This window comes from Corvus brachyrhynchos, unplaced genomic scaffold (assembly GCF_000691975.1).
Source record: "Corvus brachyrhynchos isolate BGI_N302 unplaced genomic scaffold, ASM69197v1 scaffold139, whole genome shotgun sequence".
Taxonomy (NCBI): domain Eukaryota; kingdom Metazoa; phylum Chordata; class Aves; order Passeriformes; family Corvidae; genus Corvus; species Corvus brachyrhynchos.
Window position 1 is genome coordinate 2,268,567 of NW_008246062.1, and position 19,642 is coordinate 2,288,208.

General features: G+C 44.5%; 1 protein-coding gene across 9 annotated transcripts in view; it reads right to left on the bottom strand.

The window, feature by feature from the left end:
- Positions 1-19,642, bottom strand: part of CELF4 (CUGBP, Elav-like family member 4) — a 616,716-nt gene that overhangs the window by 80,248 nt on the left and 516,826 nt on the right. For all 9 annotated transcript variants that reach the window (XR_001865975.1, XR_001865974.1, XM_017746620.1 and 6 more), the window contains exon 5: positions 3,124-3,267. Coding sequence is in view for 7 of the 9 variants with exons in the window: in XM_017746620.1 (XP_017602109.1) it covers positions 3,124-3,267 (144 nt within the window). In the remaining 2 variants the exon portion in view is untranslated. The remainder of the gene's footprint in view (positions 1-3,123; positions 3,268-19,642) is intronic.

Here is a 19,642-nt window from a genome sequence, read left to right on the forward strand (position 1 = left end):
GTGGACCAGATCTGTCCTGATGGCAACACTAAAGCTTATCTGTCAAATTTCGATGGACTCGCCTCCTCAGTGGTTTTGCTGGGTTGGCAAATCCATGGCTGGCCACCACTCTATCAAACAGCCACACTGGAGATTTCTGCTGCACTGGCCACCTTGGTACATCGAGACATTTTTGGAAGCTAATCCAGCCACAGTGATGTGCAGGATACTTCTCTGGGGGAAATTCAGCAAGAAACTGCAGCGACAGGGTGTTGAGCAACCTCCCCCATGGGGACAGACCATTACAGACTGTTGAAAAACCACTATCATGGGATTGCTTGGGAATTCTTACGCAGAGACATCAGTCAGGTTTGGACTGCTGGGGGGATAGGTGGGAGGACAGGCTACAAGTACGAATCAGAGAGCCTGATGTCTCATGCTTGTGCTATTACTATTAAGCACTGAGGCAGTTCTTACACTTATGTTACTGCCATACCACTCTGAGAAAGCTCATGGAGAGACAGTACAAGACAGAGCTGTGTCCGTGAGGGAGAAGAGAAAATAAATAAATAAATCTGATCATCAGGTTTATTTGTCCATGGGGAAACAAGATCAGGGGGTCAAACAATTCAACCAATGTCACAAGAGTTGCTGGTGGCAGTGGCATCACCCATCATGACAGTCTTGCCCCTGATATTTCACCTTCCCTCCTCTTGACTTGCCTTAGCTCTTCGACTTCAGGCTGAATAAAACTGCTCTCTCCCTTTCCCTCTCCCCTATCGATTCCTCCATCTCCTGCTGGCATTTGTGAGGTGCCAATCACCCTGATATCTGAGAGCTAGCAGTCCGAGGTGGATTAATCAGGACCGAGGGAACGTCACAGAGCCTTGACGCTCCCTTCCTTCCCTTTTATGTGCGACTGTGAGATGGAGCAGATAGGGAGGCTGATTGAGAGACAGCATCTGAACACGCTCTGGGTGTACAGGCGCCACACAGAAATGTGATCCCATCATTTAGACAGCTCTGAAGTCCCTAGGGTAATTGGTGTCACCAGCTTGTCATATCCAATGGGTCAAGATCTAAAACTTATTCTTTCCCCCTTATTAGCATATTTATCAGAAAAATAGAAAAAGAGTATGGGTCCAATTCTGCTTTCACAGAAATCAACATGAAAAATATCCATTTGTTTCAAGTGGATGGAAGAAGACCAGAAATTGTTTTTACTCTTCCTTCTGCCCTAATTCCTCACCTATCCTCATAATGCACCTGTATTATCTGGTGAGAAACAGAGGAAACATTGGTGGTGTAAAGGTGCAGACTGCATCCTCTCATATCAGTGTAAACCTTATCTGGAAATTAGAACAGTTACTCTAGATTAAAAATAATGCAAGAAGAGTTGTTGGACCAGAACATCAGGACAGTGGTGTCTTTACCATCTCTCCAGCTGCCTGACCAATGTCTGTAGAGTAACAATGTCTGTAGAAGCTGCTTCTCCTGCCTGACAATCTCAGCAAATGTTTGTTCCAAGCTGTCTGTGGGTTGCCTCCTGTTAATTCCTCTGGTGCATGGGGGAAAGTGTGCTACATCCCCCTGAGAGGCTGCTGGCCACTGACCTGGGCTCATTTGGGATTTACTGTCTCTTTTCCTCTTCCTGTAGCCTTCCCTGGCCAGGGGGAATGTTGAACACAGGTGGGCTGAGGATGGAACAGCTCTTCTATAACATGAGGATGGAAGCAGAGGACAAAAGAAGAGACAGAGACTGACTTTGACTAGGAATAAAAATGAAGACAGCAAAATGGAAGTGAAAATAGAATTTTCCTGGAGGAGAGAGAATAAAAACTCCAGAATAGCACCAAGGGGTACAGCTGGAAGGAGAGGAGGAACTTCTGTGGAGCTCTACAGAACATCCTCACAACTCTGCATGGTTCACACAAGGAGTAGGCTGGGTTGTACCAAGTGTTCAGTGAGACACAGGACCATCAGAGAACAACAGAAATTTCCAGACCTTCAAATTAAAAAAAGAACATGGGGATGTGATGGGAAATACATGGTGCCAACGTGAGAAAGAAAGTCAGGGAAGAAAGAAAACCTTGTGGTCAGTGCACTGTAAGGAGCATTCTCACACCAGAGGGTGATTCCTGAGCTGGCTCTGCATATCTAGGCAAAGTTTGGGTCTCCCATTCAGGAAGATACTTCTCTGGAACATGTATTCAATAGTACTTCTGTCCTGTGCACGAATCTATCCTGTGCAGAATACAAGAGGGCCACGTTTCACCATCAAATAGATGAAGCACCTATATACACTGTCACTGCCTGAAAATCTGCTCCAGAGAAGGCAGCCAAAGTCACTGGGCAGCATTGTGCCTGCCTGCTGCAGACATCACCTCTACCTTCCTCCGAAATATCTGGCAGAGAATCCAAGTTACCTGAGCCTGATCTTGTCTTCCAGATCCTTGTTAATTGTAGCCCAGGGAAAACAAGTAATGCTAGAGGCATCAGTTTCAGAGGATCATCAAGAGCCCAGGTCCCTGTACAGTCACATTTTCTCAGGGTCCAGGTTTGGTATGTGCACAGGATACCTGAAGTTAGCACAACAGGATTTTTTCCCAGTGTGCTTCAATCATACTGTCCGGGGCAGCAGGACTCTGTGTGGGCATATGTCTGTGTGTACATTTTATTGCTATCTACCATGCTTTGTGAACCTAAAAGCTTTTCTCTCAACAGCTGCTGTTTTATCCTGTAGTCACTCCAGAGGTATCCATGGCATTGCAAGGTGCAGCAGGGGAATGGTGACATGGGGCAGAGAACTGGGATAAACTGAGAAGGCTTGTTTTTTTCCAAATCCTCAAAGGGTAGTTATGCTTTTATTTGACAGCAATGGCTTAGGCCCCATAGGAAGCATTTTCATGGGTCTACACATGACCACAAGTTACTGCTACAGCACTTTTGAGACCTCTTAGAGATTCCCAGAGTCTACCCTGGATGTCATGGCTAATTTTTACTCCCATCATGTAACCAGTTTAACAGATAAGCCACCGCTTCCTCTTCTGCTGTGGTTTTTTGTCCACTCTCATGTGTTTTTGTGCATTTCTAGGTGATAGTCCCCCTCCCATGAACATGCAGAGAGACGGTGTCTATACTTACTGCCTGTGCATAGGCGCCGTAAGCTCCGAACTGGATGGCCATGGGGTTGAACATGCCCATTTGTCCTGCCATTTGTTGCATGCGCCTCATTGTACGCTCCTTGTCCGTGTCCGCAAATTTCACCACCAGGCTTGAAGAGGCTCCCTGCAGCACAAGAGACAAAAGGAGACACACAGGGAATGAGCCTGATGCACACCAGCTCATCAATCCATGCATCTAACACAGATTTAGTAGAACAGGATCCAGGTGCTTATTTTTTCCATGCAACCTGTCAGGTTGTTGATTTTGACCCTTGCATGAGGGTGAGAGCATCAGGAAATAAAGGACTGTGGAGGGTGAATGCCAGCAGCCTGGTTCCTAGTTTCCTCCAAAATTCAAGCTTCTAGGCTGTCATTTATGTTTTCTCGGCAAAAGTTGTTGCCTTTTTCTCCTTGCTCTTTCAACCTTCAGGCTGAGGATGTTGTCCTCATCAGAGGACAAAGATCTGAGCACAGTCCAGCAAAATGTAGGAGGCTTTGCTGGAGGAATGTGGTAGGATTTACGGACCAATTTGTTTTGGTGGAATGCGTGAGCTCTCTGCATTCCAGACCCCTGAACTGGATCACCTTTTCACAATGCTGTGTCTTGTAAACCCCCAAGTCCATTGAGAACTTCCTGCCCAGCCTTGGAGATGGGAATCAGTATGCTGGGCAGGGTGTATACGTCATCATGAAACAGCATGTCTTCAGCACTGCTAAATTAAGGCAGCAAAATAGTACTGCATGGACCTGAGCTTCCTCTCCATGAACAGTGGGAAATAGAGGCTACCACAAAAGAGCCCACACATTTCCAGGGAAGATTTACAATATGAGGATTATGTCTGCAGTCAACACCAGTGCAGAACTATGGATGATCATCAGAGCTGTCTCCAGAAATCTGTGAAAAATGTAGTGCTTTTGGGATTGAAAGAAATCCCTCTCCTTCCCAAAACCAGATGAAAGGCCAGTAGCTGCAATCCTTGTATTCTGATAGGAGGCAGAGATGGGAGGAAGTAATCTACTTAATAAGGAAGGCATTGGTGTTTTTTGGTCTGTCTCCAAGGTAGTCCAAACTTCATGGATTGGTTGATTCGCCACAGGGTGGCCTCCCCAGGGGTAGAGGAGGTGTAGGGGAGGGACAGTCTGGCTGCAGCCCTGACAGCAGTGGACAGCTGCCTCAGGAACAGGGCTGCACCCAGCCTGGGGAGATGGGCAGGTGAGCTGTCAGGAGACTGACAAGGGGCAGCCGAAATCCTTGTGCTCCCATGGCTTCTGTTTTGATAAACTGGTATTCACTGGTGGGAGTACTGTCAGTGAGGAAATCACCAGCTCAGCCTCTGGCTGTGGCAGTACAGGAAGAACAGCTCCATGCCAGAGGAACTGGACTGTTGCAGGACCCTCATCTTCCTGTCAGAGGTGGAATTTCCTGGGATTGCACAAGGAGAATTTTGTTAACCGGCTTACATACTCTCCTACGTACGTAACTAGAAAAAATAGCCTTGGTGAAAGCAGAATTGCTCTGCTACAAATTGAAAAGAGTGCAGTAAACCACAGCTATAGATGTACATATATGTAAGTCTAAGCTATACATATTCAATAGCCTCTTCAGACCCTCAGTTATGAATAAAGACTTGAGGAATTAACCTGCTAAAAAAAGACCCCAACAATCTAACACCACACAATGAGCGATGTTCCCTTGGATTAGCAGTCTGTTCTAGGAGAAAGTGATTTTCATCGGCAAAGAATCTTTCTTTTTGACCTGTTAGTCTCTCTCTAATAAATCTATAACCTGCTCACACAATGTGGTGAAGAGCAAGGGTTTGAGAGAAGTGCTTCAGGAAAACAAAGGGATGCAGAGATGAATGCTCCATTCAAAGATGGAGAGCAATCTTCAGCAGTTATTATAAAACCAAAACAGAAGGGGGAGTGGAAGAGAGGAGAGAAAAAAAACTGTAGCCAAAATTCCCCTGCATTTCTGTTGAAGGCTGGGTGGCTTTTAATTTTTCGTTAGATCACATGATGCAGATATTGATCCTTCCCCAAATCACACTCTTAATTGCAGCTCATCGACAAATGAATATTTTAATGCATACATTTCCTGCTAATTATCACCTGGACCAGTTCTTAATTAGATTTCAACACTCATTTAATTAACCCTGATCCAAGAGACTGTTTGGTAACTTGAATCTAATGATTTAAACCTATTTGCAGCTGTATTGGAGGGAGGCACTGGTCCACAGCAGATTAGGCTGTTCAGAGCTGCTGTTGTGATTTGCAGAGCAGGGGCTGCATCATGACGAACACAATGCAGGACGGAGGATTTTGAAACTGAGTAAGGTGGATACATATTCATCTCTGCAAAATGGGTTTTGAAGATGTGACCTGCTCTTGTTAGCACAACAGAGAAGTGTAAGTAAGTTGGTGTCTTCTTCCTTCTCCTTTTCTTTTGATCTCTATTTGCCCTGGAAGTCTCAGGGCCAGAGAATTGCCTCAGGCAGTTGCTGATGCCTCACACTGTTGAAAACCAAGCTATTGTTGTAGATGGCATCATGAAAACATGGGTAACTTCCACATGAAGTGCTTGCCCCTGGAGTGTTCTTGCCTTCTGATGTGAGTCATAGTGACTGCACAGCAGCTGTTTGACCCAACGGGATCTCATATTGCTTCCTAAGAGATGTTTTTCTGGGTTGCCTGTCGCAGCAGGACTTCAGGCCTCTTTGAACATTGCTATCATATACACAGGGCAGAAAGGCCATGGGCAAATAGATGCAAGCTAGAACACACACTACAAAGAAAAAAGAGAAAAAGAAGAGATTTTTTTTAGGAGTGCCCTGCAATGAGATGTGCATGTAAGCGGTTAAAGATGTGTAGCCAGTAGAGATGCTGCACTGCTCTTGAATTTGAAGACTGACCTTGGGATTGATGCTTTCAGTATGTGGTTCCTCATGTGCAGCTCTTTCATGTGGCCCAAAGGAAATCAGGCAGTAAACTGTATCAGATCAGCCAGTGCAGGACTTGTAGCAGTGGAGCCAGATACTGCTTTTCATATACAGCAGGACAAGGCTACTTTCTACTCCAGTGACTTCTACTAATCCACTGGAAAACAACAGAAATGCTCCAGAATGGGCCAGATTTTCCACAGGGTAAAAATGCTGCAGCCCTTCACCTGGGCTATTTATTGCTTCCGTGAGGAGTTAAACTGTGGTGTAAATCAGCTGTTGTCTGCTGACAAAGGCAATAGGTCCTGTCTGCTCTGTCATTTACTAGTAATACATAATCTCCTTGCTCTCTCTGGTTGTTGGACTGGACCCCATATTTTGCCAAACCCCAAGAGAGTTACACTGGGTAAGTCAATAAAATTTGAGATGTACTTCTGCATTTTACCGAGGAAAGGACCTGTTTATTTCTCTACCCTGCAGACCCACAGGCAGAAGAGACTATCATGAAAGTGAGTATTCCTTCTGGTGCCTCTGCAATAGGCTGCTTGGAGTCAGAATTTATCTCTTTTCCCATGAAATCAACCTCCTTTTTCAAGGTCCTTTGATATCTACTGATGAAAAGAATGATAAGGGCTAAGTATTATTATGCTTTCCCTATTCTCTCTTGGGCCAGCAAGTCTACTTAATATGACTATCTTGCTTCCCATCCCCCTCCCACACATGGTAATGAATTGCTCCCCTTAGTCAGCAGAGTCAGGTACTCTCTAGGCTGGCGGGGTGAGGGAAAAGATGGAGGAAAAATCACTCTGTGCCACACTCACTTTGTAATCCCTAATCAGAGTCCTCTGTGGGAAAAACTAATTTCCCAGCCTGTCTTGACGTGTGAAATAAAGTCATTCTTGAAAACAGTAGCTTGACAGGTCGCTTGTGAAATTTCATATTCAGCTAAAAATAAAATATCCATCCATTGATATTTCATTTAAAGGCAAAGGAAAACAAATCTATTGCCTGGTTGTTGGAACTGTTTCCCATTCGATATAGTCTTCGAAATGGAGTGTATACACAAATTAAGTAAAAGCCTTTCAGGAGCCCAAACATTACTGCCCAGCATCAGGGAAAGTTCACAGAATCACAGAATCAGCTAGGATGGAAAAGATCTTTGAGATCATTGAGTCCAAACTGTGACCAAACACCACCGTGTCAACCACACACATCCAGTCTTTTCTTAAACACTTTCAGGAACTGTGACTCCACCACCTCCCTGGACAGCCCATTCCAATGCCCAATCACCCTTTCTGTGAAGAAATTCCTCCTAATGTCGAACCTTAACCTCTCCTGGAGCACCTTGAGACTGTGTCCTCTTATCCTATTGCCTGGGAGTAGAAATTGACCCTCATGTGGCTACAGTGTCCTGTCAGGCTGTTGTAGAGAGTGATGTAGAGGTTTCCCCTCAGTCTCCTCCAGGCTAAACAACCCTTGCTCCCTCAGATATTCCTCACAGGACTTATGCTACCCTTCACCAGCTTCATTGGCCCTTTCTGGACACAATCCATCATCTCAATGTCCTTCCTAAACTGGGGGGCCCAGAACTGGACACAGTACTCAAGGTGTGGCCTAAGCAGTGCCAAGTACAGAGGAAGAATGAATTCCTTGGTTCTGCTGGCCACACTGTTCCTGGTACAGGCCAGGATGCCATTGGCCTTCTTGGCCACCTGGGCACACTGCTGGTTCATGTTCAGTCGGCTGTAGACCAGCACCCTCAGGTCCATTTCTGCCTGGCTGCTGTCCAGCCACTCTGTCCCCAGCCTGTAGCACTCCAGGGGGATATTGTGGCCAAAGTGCAGGACCCAGGATCCCATCTATTGTTGGATTCAGCCCATCAGCCTATCCAGGTCCCTCTACAGAGCACTCCTACCTTTCAACACTCCCCCACAACTTGGAGACACCTGCAAATTTGCTGATGGTGGACTCAGTCCCCTCATCCAGATCATCAATAAAACAGGACTGGGCCAACACAGATCTCTGGGGGACACCACTAGGGACTGGCTGCCAACTGGATGTGGTACCATTTACCACCACGCTCTGGGCCTGGCCATCCAGACAGTTCTTAACCAATAAAAGAGAGTGCACCTGTCCAAGCCGTGGGCTGAAGCTTTTCCATGAGAAAGTTTTGGGAGATGGTGTTGAAGGCTTTGCTGAAGTCCAGGCAGACACATCCACAGCCTTCCCCACATCCACCAGATGGGTCATCTGGTCATAAAAGGAGATTAGGTTGGTCAGGAAGGACCTGCCCCTCCTAAATCCATGCTGGCTGGGCCTGATCTGCTGGCCATCCTGTAGGTGCCATGTGACCTCACTCAAGATGATCTGTTCCATAATCTTGCTGGGGACTGAGGTCGGGCTGAGAGGCCTGTGGTTTTCTAGACCCTTCTTTCAGCCCTTCTTACGGATGCGTGTCACATTGCCACCTCCAGTCACCTGGGATCTCTCCAGTGAGCCAGGACTGATGATAAATGATGGAGAGTGTCTTCACGAGCTCACCCACCAGCTCCCTCCTCACTTTAGGGTGGATCCCATCTGGTCCCATAGACTTGTGAGCATCTAAGTGGCTCAGCAGGTCTCTAACTGCTTCTGTTTGGATTACAGGGGAGCTGTTCTGCTTCCTGCCCGTTTACTGTCTCAGGTGTCCAATTGCTTCTCCATAGAACATTATTCCTAGGAAAAGTTCTGTGAAGGTCTAGCCTTGCAGAATATATGCCTGAATTTCCTTTTCCTTTCAGCCATATAAATCTGCTCTGATTCAGTAGGTTACTAGTCCCCACAGATGATTAGATACCTTTTTCCTTCAAAACTGATTAATCTGGGCCTAATTTTACAAAGTCATTAAATTGTGTTTCACTTTTAGCTTAGTGAATCTCCTGCTGGAGGCAAACATACATTTAAGTACTTTAACACAAGGGTCTCTCATATAGGTGGACTTTTACATCTTTGTTAGCTCAAATGGAGCCAGGTACAAGTTCTGGGCCAAAAATATTTTTAAAAACTTTGTTGCATTAAAGTTCCAGTGACTAAAGCTCTGGAGTATAAGAGATCTGAATGTTCAGGTCCTATAAAATACCTTCCAAAATGTCAGCCATGAACATGAAGATGCTTAAATGAGTAGGTGCTGCTGGATGCTTCGTTTTTGGGCAATGGGTGTGTTCCTAAGTGTCACCACAGAAATGGGTTTGCTTGCGGTAGAAATTTTGCCTTAGCACTTCCTTTGTGGCTACAAAGCAGAGCTGGGAGGATGTTGACCTTCAGCAAGACAATCAGGGTAATATTTCCACACAAGGATCCTTGATGTTAAGGTCCAAAAGCCAAAGGAGGATTTCTTTGCTTTGGGCTCTGTTATCTCAGGGCATTTGGTATGATGTCCCTTAAGTCTGAAAACAAATTTGGATTTTTTTGGAAATGCCTATGCAGCTCTACTGAAAAGAGGGCTGCTGAATTAGACAGTGGGGTTTGACCCCAACCTGGGATTTTAGTCAAGGAAAAAAGAAACTACTGTCCAATTAAACTGTAGAGCAGTGGGAATTTCAGCTAGGCAGAAATGTAATTACCCAGGCTGGAAGGTGACCAAAAGACCAGGACTAACATCCCTCCCATCTTGTGAAATATGTTGTTTTTCTGCACTCAGGGCTTCAATTTCATGTCTCATCTGAAAGATGAGTAGGACAGCAGTCACTAGGAGCTATTTCCACTGTATAGTCCTGAGAGCTGGTTTAGACACACTTGAGAGTGACAGAGATGGAGAGGGGAAAGGAAGCATTCATCCAGGACTGTAGTGATGGACCCTTTGATAATACTGCTCCCTCAGTAGAGGAGATTCTTCATGCAATGTCTAAGCAGAGAGAGTTGCTGCAGGTACTTCCCTTCACAGGTCTCCAGAGCCGTTAATTTATTTGGAGTGGAAGCTTGATTTAGGTTTTATTTGCCCATACACTACTTACCAGGTATCTCTCAGAGCTAAAGTTATTGCTTTCCACAGGGCAACAGAATCATTGAGTCCTGGTGTCAGTGTACCCAGTTCTAATTAGGAAGAACTCAATATATAACCCCGGTGTTTGTAGGCCTCTCGAATCAAATCCAGATATCTGAAAAACCTAAACTTAAAAGCCGAGTTCTTCAAGCACTTCTGCATTTTTCAGCTCAGTCTATGAATGATAAAAGTCCTCACAAAATCATTCACTTTCCTTAATGCGTTATGAAACGGAAGGCGTGGCGGCCTGTTAATCCCCTGATTCTGTACGTTCCCCCTGTTCCCTCCCTAGCCTTGGCCACTGCCTCGGTTTCTCCCTATTTGCTCCTGTACCCCAACCCCGCCCAGGGATTGCCCCTGGGCCCCTGACAAACCACCCCGCACCCAGACCACGCTGTCTCTCTGCCTCTGAACATTTTGGGGATGAGGTGTGATTAAAGCCATCTCAAACCTTCATGGGAGACCCTTCTCTACCTTCTTTGCCATCCACTGCGTTGTAACGCTGCTGGCTGCCAGAGCCAGATCACAGGGCTGTCCGAAATGGACTCTGGGATGTGATTAATGGCATGGCCCTAGGAAACCCTCGCTGAGCTCTCAGGCCGCAGCAGCCTGCTAGGCAGAGTCCAGCGGTTACAACAGGAAGGTATTGTTGTACCAACAGACTCGAAATTCTTTCCTGCTATTTAGGACTATGAAATAAATAAATAATTCTTCTTTTGTCTATTTGAAGAAAAACTTAAAATCCAGAATCCAAAAGAAAATGTTGTAAATTTCCCCTTTCCAATAAGAGTAGTTTGGAAGATTAGGTATGTTTAGCTCCATATTAACTAAATAATATACTTCCCCTGAATATATCCTTACACCAAAAAAAAAGCATAATTTTTAAAATAAATATTATTACTATTCAGGAAGTCCTTGGTAGCTGCAGCATAGAGCCCCATGAATGATCTTTCCATTCAGTTAAACACGCAAGGATGAAAATAAGAGAAGTGGAATTATTCCAGAGTCATAAAGTGAATTGACTGTTGTCAAAGTGCAGTAGCATTTCAACCAGGAATGGAGCTCCTGATGCTTCAGGACTCTGCTCACAAGAGCTCCACACCTCTTTGGCAGGTCAGGATGAGGACATGAACAGCCTCCGATGACTGGGGAAAAAAAAGAGATGTTGAGGAAGGGCTGGGAAGCTGGGCAGATACATTTCAGCTGTTCATGTGACACAGAACATTTCCGTGGCACTGTGTTGCCAACAGCCTGCACATGACTGTGCATCCCAGATCCCTGTCATGCTGCAAGACTCCAGGCTATTGTGGTGTAAACCATGTTGCTCAACTGAGATAGTAAAAGATTTGAATTTCTGCAGCATATTTAAACAGAAGATCCCCAAGCACTGTCCAGCCATGGCTTGGACCAGATGAGCTTTAAAGTTCGCTTCTAACCCAAACTTTTCTACGATTCCATAGTTAATTGAGAAAATATTCTGCTTTCAGGGAGGTATCACCCATGCTTTCATATAGAGAAACAAATGGTCAAGTGAAGATGTTAAATGGTGTAAATTCAGTGAAGCTCTCCTGGCTTTTGGTGAAACAAGAAGTTGGTTTATGTTGAAGGATCTGCCCTTGCTGCGTTCCACCCCACTAAGACTGAAACCTGTGACCTTCACAAACACTGTTCCTGTGAGCACCAACCAGACGGACATTTTGGGATGGCAAGTTCAGCATGTTCTTCTACATGATTTCACTTGCCAGTGGACATCTGAGTTGGAGACATTGGTGTCTGGTAGGATGCTTTACATTCATGAATTTGTGTGAGCTTCAATTGAGTCTTATTTGAAAGTCATTGTTTTGATCTAAATACATCTTTGTCTTCTAAAGATTCATTTTGAGCTTTGGAAAACCCATTTGGGTAACAACTCCTGCACCACCTAATGCTATGTTTTGGATAGGGATAGCAATCTATCAGTTCCTAAGATCTTTCTGTTTTCCTCACAAGAATGTGTGTTATCAATCCAGACCACACACCTGAGCAAGGCTGGGAAGGAGCGAATTAATGGGAAAAAATGAGAAGCATCCAGCGTGACTTAATGCTGATCCAGAGCCTACTTAACTATGTAGGAAGTTCCCATGGATATAAATGAAGCTTAGATCAAAAGATACATGAAGAGAAAAGGAGGAAGAGAGATATACCCCCAAATCAAGCAGAGAGGTAAAGACAATGCTGACATCTTTAATCCTTATTAGAGGAAGGTGGTGATGCCCAGCGGAGCTACCTCCAGTAGGCCAAGAGCTCCCTTGGCAGGCAGGGACTGTTTTATGTCTCCCAGGCTGGAGGCTTATCAATGTCTCTGCTATCCCAGAAATGTCATTGCTTATGAATTATTTTAGCCCCCACACGTCCTAATCTCACCCAGAGTAGACAGAGTGGAGCAAGAATTGCAGGGGCTGCTGTTATCACCAAGATCAGGGCAACTCTCAGCAGTTGCCTGATCCTGTTCCTGCTTTCCCATGGCCACCTCCACACCTGCTGATTTAATGTCCATCTCCCACTGGACCCATGAAGGGATGGGTGGGTGCCAATTAAATCTTTTTTTCTAGAATGAAGTAGTGTCATTCACAAGCAGTTATTGCTTGTGTCCCATTTGGAGGCGGTGAATGCTGTGGGTCAGAGGGAGCAGAGAAGCCCAGGGAAGATGTCCAGTGATGCCTGTCATGTCCCACAAGTCATGTCAATGTCCTGGGGGATGACTGTGTGGTTTTGGAGATGTAACCAGAGAAGTGAAGGCTATCTTTGGTGCCAGCATGATTCACACACCCTGTCAGGCTGCCTGGATTTCTACTCTGGGAGCCAGAAACATGATAATGAGTTAATTTATGAAACTATGGGAGAGGCAGGTAACACAGTCTTACAATTTTATTTTTTATAGGAAGAAAAAAGGGAAATGATGGCAACACTGGGAAGCTGCTGTCCCAAAGCTTGTAGAATCAGCAGTGTTGATGGAGGTGATGGGATGGGGTCTATGAGGTTTATTCCCCCTCCATCAGAGCCCACTGCCCAAAGGAAAGCAAAGATGGGCTATCAAGAGTCACTGGACTTCGGTGGTAGAAGTGGCTGCAAACTAACATGTAGGTATTACATATCCACTGCTTTTTTCATCCTTAAGGACAGCATACCTTTATAGATGGTGTTTAAGTAGCATATTCAAAAAATCATTCATTACTGGAAAGCGGGCCAGGCCTGCTGCTGGTGAGTTATGAACAGGTTCCTAAGGTATTACTATTTTTTCATAGAAGGAATGGGTGTGCCATGCTTTGCCCTGAGTTAAACAAGCCAGCCTCTGTGTTACACAAAGGCATTGCAAGGAGTGTGTGTTCTTTAGGGAGTGCAAGATCAACAGAAAAGAGGGAAAAAAAGGGTCAGAGTCAACATCTCCAGTTTCATCCATCAACTTCTCTAACACCAATAGTGTAAAACCAGGCCTCAGCCTTCTGCATTAATCTGGACAGGAGGACTGGCTGTGATGGTACCTCACTCTGCCCTAGACTTTGTGACTTTGGGCAATTAACTTTCAGGCAAAATCAGGTATGAATCATGACGGACACTTAGATGCTGGAATGTCATCGACCTTCAGCCTGGATTACCTTTGAAAATCTCTTTATGTTTCTGTGGTCATGTAAAAGAAAAGTCTAATGCATTTTCCATTTCCTATTTTAGTTTCAAGAAGAGGGGGCTCAAGGGGAGACCTCGTGGCCCTCTACAACTGCCTGAAAGGAGGTTATAGAGGGGTGGGGACTGGTCTTTTCTACTATGCTTGCAGTGGAAGACCAGAGGAAATGGCCTTAAGCGGAGACAGGGGAGATTCAGATTAAATATTAGAAAACTATCACTGTTAGGGTAGTCAGGCATTGGAATAAGTTGCTCTGGTGGAGTCAGCATCCCTGGAGGTATTTAGGGGGCATCTGAGTCTGGCACTGGGTAATGTGGTTTAGGAGTTATAATGGTGGTGCTGGGTTGATAGTTGGACTTAAAGATCTCTGCCCTAGACTTTGTGACTTTGGGCAATTAACTTTCAGGCAAAATCAGGTATGAATCATGACGGACACTTAGATGCTGGAATGTCATCGACCTTCAGCCTGGATTACCTTTGAAAATCTCTTTATGTTTCTGTGGTCATGTAAAAGAAAAGTCTAATGCATTTTCCATTTCCTATTTTAGTTTCAAGAAGAGGGGGCTCAAGGGGAGACCTCGTGGCCCTCTACAACTGCCTGAAAGGAGGTTATAGAGGGGTGGGGACTGGTCTTTTCTACTATGCTTGCAGTGGAAGACCAGAGGAAATGGCCTTAAGCGGAGACAGGGGAGATTCAGATTAAATATTAGAAAACTATCACTGTTAGGGTAGTCAGGCATTGGAATAAGTTGCTCTGGTGGAGTCAGCATCCCTGGAGGTATTTAGGGGGCATCTGAGTCTGGCACTGGGTAATGTGGTTTAGGAGTTATAATGGTGGTGCTGGGTTGATAGTTGGACTTAAAGATCTCTTCCAACTTTGATGCTTCTATGATTCTGTGATTCTATTTACCCTGACAGCCTGAGGGGCTCAATGACTCTCTACTGTCTCTCACATGGCTTTTATTAATTGAGGACTTGAGCCCATGCTGGAATCTCAATGAGAGTAAATTTTGTTGGTTAATTAATACTCTGAATCGTGGTCTGGTTAATTGTTATCTGTTTATACTATGGGTTTGTCTATGGTTCTCTTCAAAACTAGGATATTTTGAAGACATTTCTGGGAAGTGAGGTGGTGAACTGAAGGCTTCAGTTTTGATGTTCTTAATTCTGTATTTTCCAGATGTCAATAAATATTAAGATTTAGATTGTCAAGTGTTCACCGGTTATTACTTTTCTCCTGGAACCAGGAAAAGGAACTGCTGTCACTTGGCTAAGAACAGGCTAAACATATAGATTAATTATGTAAAAGACTAGTTTACTCCCAGACATTGTAGTATTGCTTCTTTTGCTTCTCTCATGTGTGTTGTCTATTATAGAGACATTCACATGATCTAATTGCAGCTATTTTGGGCACCAATTCTAAATCCTCAGCTACTCGAGACAGTCTCTCTCAGGTCCTAGTCCCTCTCCATCAACTGTAACGAAAGTGTAGGTGACCTTGAAGTTTTATACTTTGACTGACACTTTGAAGTAATTCATCCAGCCAGGTTAACCCCGGCCTGTAGTTAGTAAACTGCTGAGTGTAGGAACTGTCCTGTCAGAGGTTTTTATGGTGTTTAGCACACAGCAATTTCCTCTAGGAACAACAGTAATCACATTTCCAAGAGTAGTAGTCTGAGAGCATGTCTACTAGAGTTTCTAGGAGGGTGAAAAGAACGTTCTAGTTGATGTGAGACCTGCAAACATGAAGCTGTGGCTCCACACACCCAGCTCACAGATTTGGATGTCTTCCTGAAGAATGTATCTTGCTGGAAATGGAATGCGCTGCAAGTTTTAAACAGCAGCCTAACTACCCCAACTTTGTGGAAATGACAAACCCTTCTGAGCACTAAAGGCTGCCATGAGCCTGAGGGGAGAAGGGGAGTGTGCAGCTGGATGTGTGTGCGTATTTGTGAAGAAGGGAGGAGCGATGAGGAAAGTTTCTCCTATGAAAGAAATGATCTAATTTGAAGCAAGTCCCTCATGGGAAGAGCTGTGACAGATGCTGCTCAGTTCCTGTTAATTTTCACAGTGCAGCTGTCAGCGGGTCTGTAAATAGTACTCTGCGAAGCCAACACTTCCTATCCACACATCAACCATTCAATTAACAGAAGAACAGAAGAAGGAAATAAAGTGCACCACAGCCTTCTATCACGGCTTTGATGTTTTCCAGCAATTTATGAAAGTGTACACAAATCTAATTACAAGCCCCACTGCTTCCCATTTACATGGAGCTCCTCAAGTTCAGAGCTGTTTATATCAAAATAATTGTTAAAAATACCTCAGCTGATCTACAGCGTTGTGGCCCCCCACTCACCGGAGCCACCAGGCTGCTCCTCCCAGGGACTTCCTGCCAAGTCAGCGGTTTGGTGCAGCCTGCTCCTGCACAATCAGTTTCCCCACCAGTCTGTGAGCACAGCACCCAGACTGCAGCTTCATTGTGCCCACAAAGGCCCATTTTCCTCCTTTTCTCCACCTGCTCAGAGCTGGAGACTTCTGCAGACTCTGTGCTGCTTTCCCCTCCACTCCTAATTCACCTAAATATTCCTCTGCTGTGTTGGTGGGGGGTGAGCACAGCTGCTCAGCCAGTTTCCACAGTGGGGCTGTGTCTGAAGGCAACTTCACAGAGCTTTGCAAAGTCGTAGCTGCACCACGGGAATGCACAGCAGTAACAGCAGCCATGATTAGTGTGAGCTTGGGGTGGTTTCCTTGGTGGGGTGCCAGACGGAAGATGAGAACCCCCATTTGCCATTAGTTTGAAAGAGGCCACTGCACAGGACGAAGACACTTGTAAGTCCTGGTTTAGTGCCAGGCATCTCTGCCCATGCCAGAGTGGTGGAACTAGATGATCTTTAGGGTCTCTTCCTACCCAAACCATTCTGTGATTCTATGATTCTTGGGGCAGTGATAATCTCATAATAACGTCACTCTTACTTGATAAGCCAAATAGGTGACAAATTCCTTTATCTTAATAATGGCAAAAAAAATCTCTTACCCTATGAGGGGATAGATTCTACATTGTCTAAGGAAAGAAAGCAATTCTTTCACCTATGTTTGGCTGGGAATTTTTGTGCTATGGGTGGACTTCCAGGAAACATGATAGGCAGAGGCTCAAAATCAACCTCATTCAAGGTGTTATGCCATTCATGTTTTCTTGATTAATAAAAAGTGTAAAATACAAAACTAGAGAGCTAATCCATATGTCATCTAACAAAACTGAGCAATAATTGCATAATTTAATGTAGGTGGTTCCTAAACAGAGATTTGAAGTTGTTTTTGTCATTTGTGTTGATAAGAGCTGCGCAGAAAAATATTGAAATGAAAGCCCCCAAGTTAACAAAGTTGTGCATTGCAACACTTCTGTTTCTACAAAGTTTGACTAAGCTGAATCTTTCTCTGAAAGGCAGATGTCTGCTCAGTTCTTGTATCCAAGTCTCACATTTTCCCTTTTCACAAAACCAAGGATTCCATCTGAAAAATAGTTTTCATGGAAGATGTTCAGCCAGCTGTACATAGACTTGGGATGCTATTGCCTGGATGCAGAAGAAATACAGTGTTTTGCCCAAGCTGCTGCAGGCTTCAATAGTAAAAAGAAGACAGGATTTGGCCTGTGTGGTGGGGGAAACCACCTTACAGAAGTCTGGAGGTCCTAATGGCCTTAAACATCATTAATTAAAGAAAGATATAGAATTAACATAGTGCTGACAATTCGTGTGTTATGCAAGTTCACAGCACATCTAATGGAACAGGAGTCAGGGGACTGTGCTGCAGGATGGCTGGTTTCTGAATCCCAAATTGCTTTATCTGGGCAACAAACATCCAGGACATTTTTCAGATCTCCCTGTATTGCATGTAAAGTTAAGTATTCACTCTAAGCTGCACTGGTTTTAGCTTTAGTTTTTAAGCAGTACTGGTCCTTTTTTCACTCTAAGTTGCACTCTGGATGAAGAATCACTATTTTGGAGCTGGAGGACCATAATAAACTGATGCCTGAAATTAGCTAAAAAGCACACTTCTATTTGGGCTTGCTTATTAGTTTGACAGGTTTCAAAATCTATTTCTGTAAAATAAAATTTCTCCAGAGGTATCTATTTCCCTCTATTGATTATAATAGAAACTTAGACGACAAACTTAGATGACAACCTCTGACATAAGTTTCTTAACTTCTGGATGTCTCATATTAGGTTAGATGAGTCCCACCTTGGGTATTTAAGTCTGTTATTGAATTATCCAGTATAAAGGGACAGGCATGCCCAGAAGGTGATATTGCCCATCTCAGCGCAGAAAAAAGGGAAGAATGCACAAATCTCTGGAAATGTGTTTCTCTCCTTTCTGCAGGAATCTTAGAAGATATTTAGAATAAATCACAAGCTTTCAGACTATTAAACATAAGTCAAACAAATCACACTCTTCCCTTCTTCTCACCCCTGTGCAGGAAATGTATACAGTAACAGTACCATTCTACCCCTTCCAGGAATGAATTCATAATCAAAGAAATTTTGAGCTGCCACAGTGGGTGAGATGGTGAAAAGGGTGCAACAATACTCTATTTCTTAACCCTGTGTAGTTTCTGGGTAGAATAATGGCTCCTGTGACTTAAGTGTGCATGATTCTGCCCCTCTACTCCACTCTCGTGAGACCCCTCCTGCAGTCCTGCATCCAGTTTTTGGGGCCCTAAACATAAGAAGGACAGGGACCTCTTGGATTGAATCCAGAGATCACAAAGATGCTCAGAGGACTGAAACACCTCTCCTGTGAAGACAGGCTGAGAGAGTTGGTGTTCAGGATGGAGAAGAGAAGGCTCCAGGGAGACCTTATAGCAACTTTGAGTGTGTAAAGGGCCTGAAGAGGGGCTTTTGACAAAGGTCTGTAGTGACAGCACAAGGGTGAATGGCTTCAGACTGAAAAAGGGCAGGCTTAGGTCAGCTATTAGGAAAAAATTTTTTACTGTGAGGGTGGTGAGGCAGTGGAACAGGTGGCCCAGAGAAGCTGCAGATGCTCCGTCCCTGGCAGTGACCAAGGCCAGGCTGGACAAGGCCTTGAGCAGCCTGGTCCAGTTCAAAGTGTCTCTACTCATGCTAGTGGACATGTAGATGATCTTTAAGGTCCCTTTCAACCCAAACCATTCTATGATAGTTCTATGAATTGTGGAGAAGAGTTTGTTCTGTGTGGGTGGTTGGACAAGGCCATGTCTTAGATTTGTAGGATGTGTTCTGCAGAACGACTCTTCGACATTTGGCTGTTGCCCAGATATGAAGACATGGGGAGAAGGAGAAAACCAAGGTGAAGATGATGCCTATGAAGGAGCATGACTGGTAGGTAAGATGATAATATTGTCCACAGTGATTGAGAATGGAGGTGGAGGAGAGAAAAGACAGGTTTTGGGTAGAAAAGTTCAAGAGCTCTGTTTTATACATCTTGAGCTTGTTCTGACACCTAAACATCCACCAGAAGATGCTGGAAAGACAGACCAAGATTTTGGTTTGGACAGGAGTCAGTCCTGAAGCAGATAAGTTAGATCTGCAAGCTGTCACTACAGCAATAGCAGCTGAATTTGTGTTGGTGGATAAGGCTGTTAGGGACAAGGCTTGGATGAGGAAGGGAAGAGAATGATACAAGGAGACCTGTTTGCATCCCCATATGGATGGGAAACGGAGACAGGAGGGGATGGAGTAATCAAAGCTAAAAGTACAGGACATATAATTGTTATAAATATATTATGAATACAAGCAAAAGTACATAAAAATTACAATATCTTATAAAAGATGATATAGAGATCCAGTAAAACACTCTCATAAAGCTGATGATCTGGTAGAAAATATGATCTAAAAAGACGAAAAGG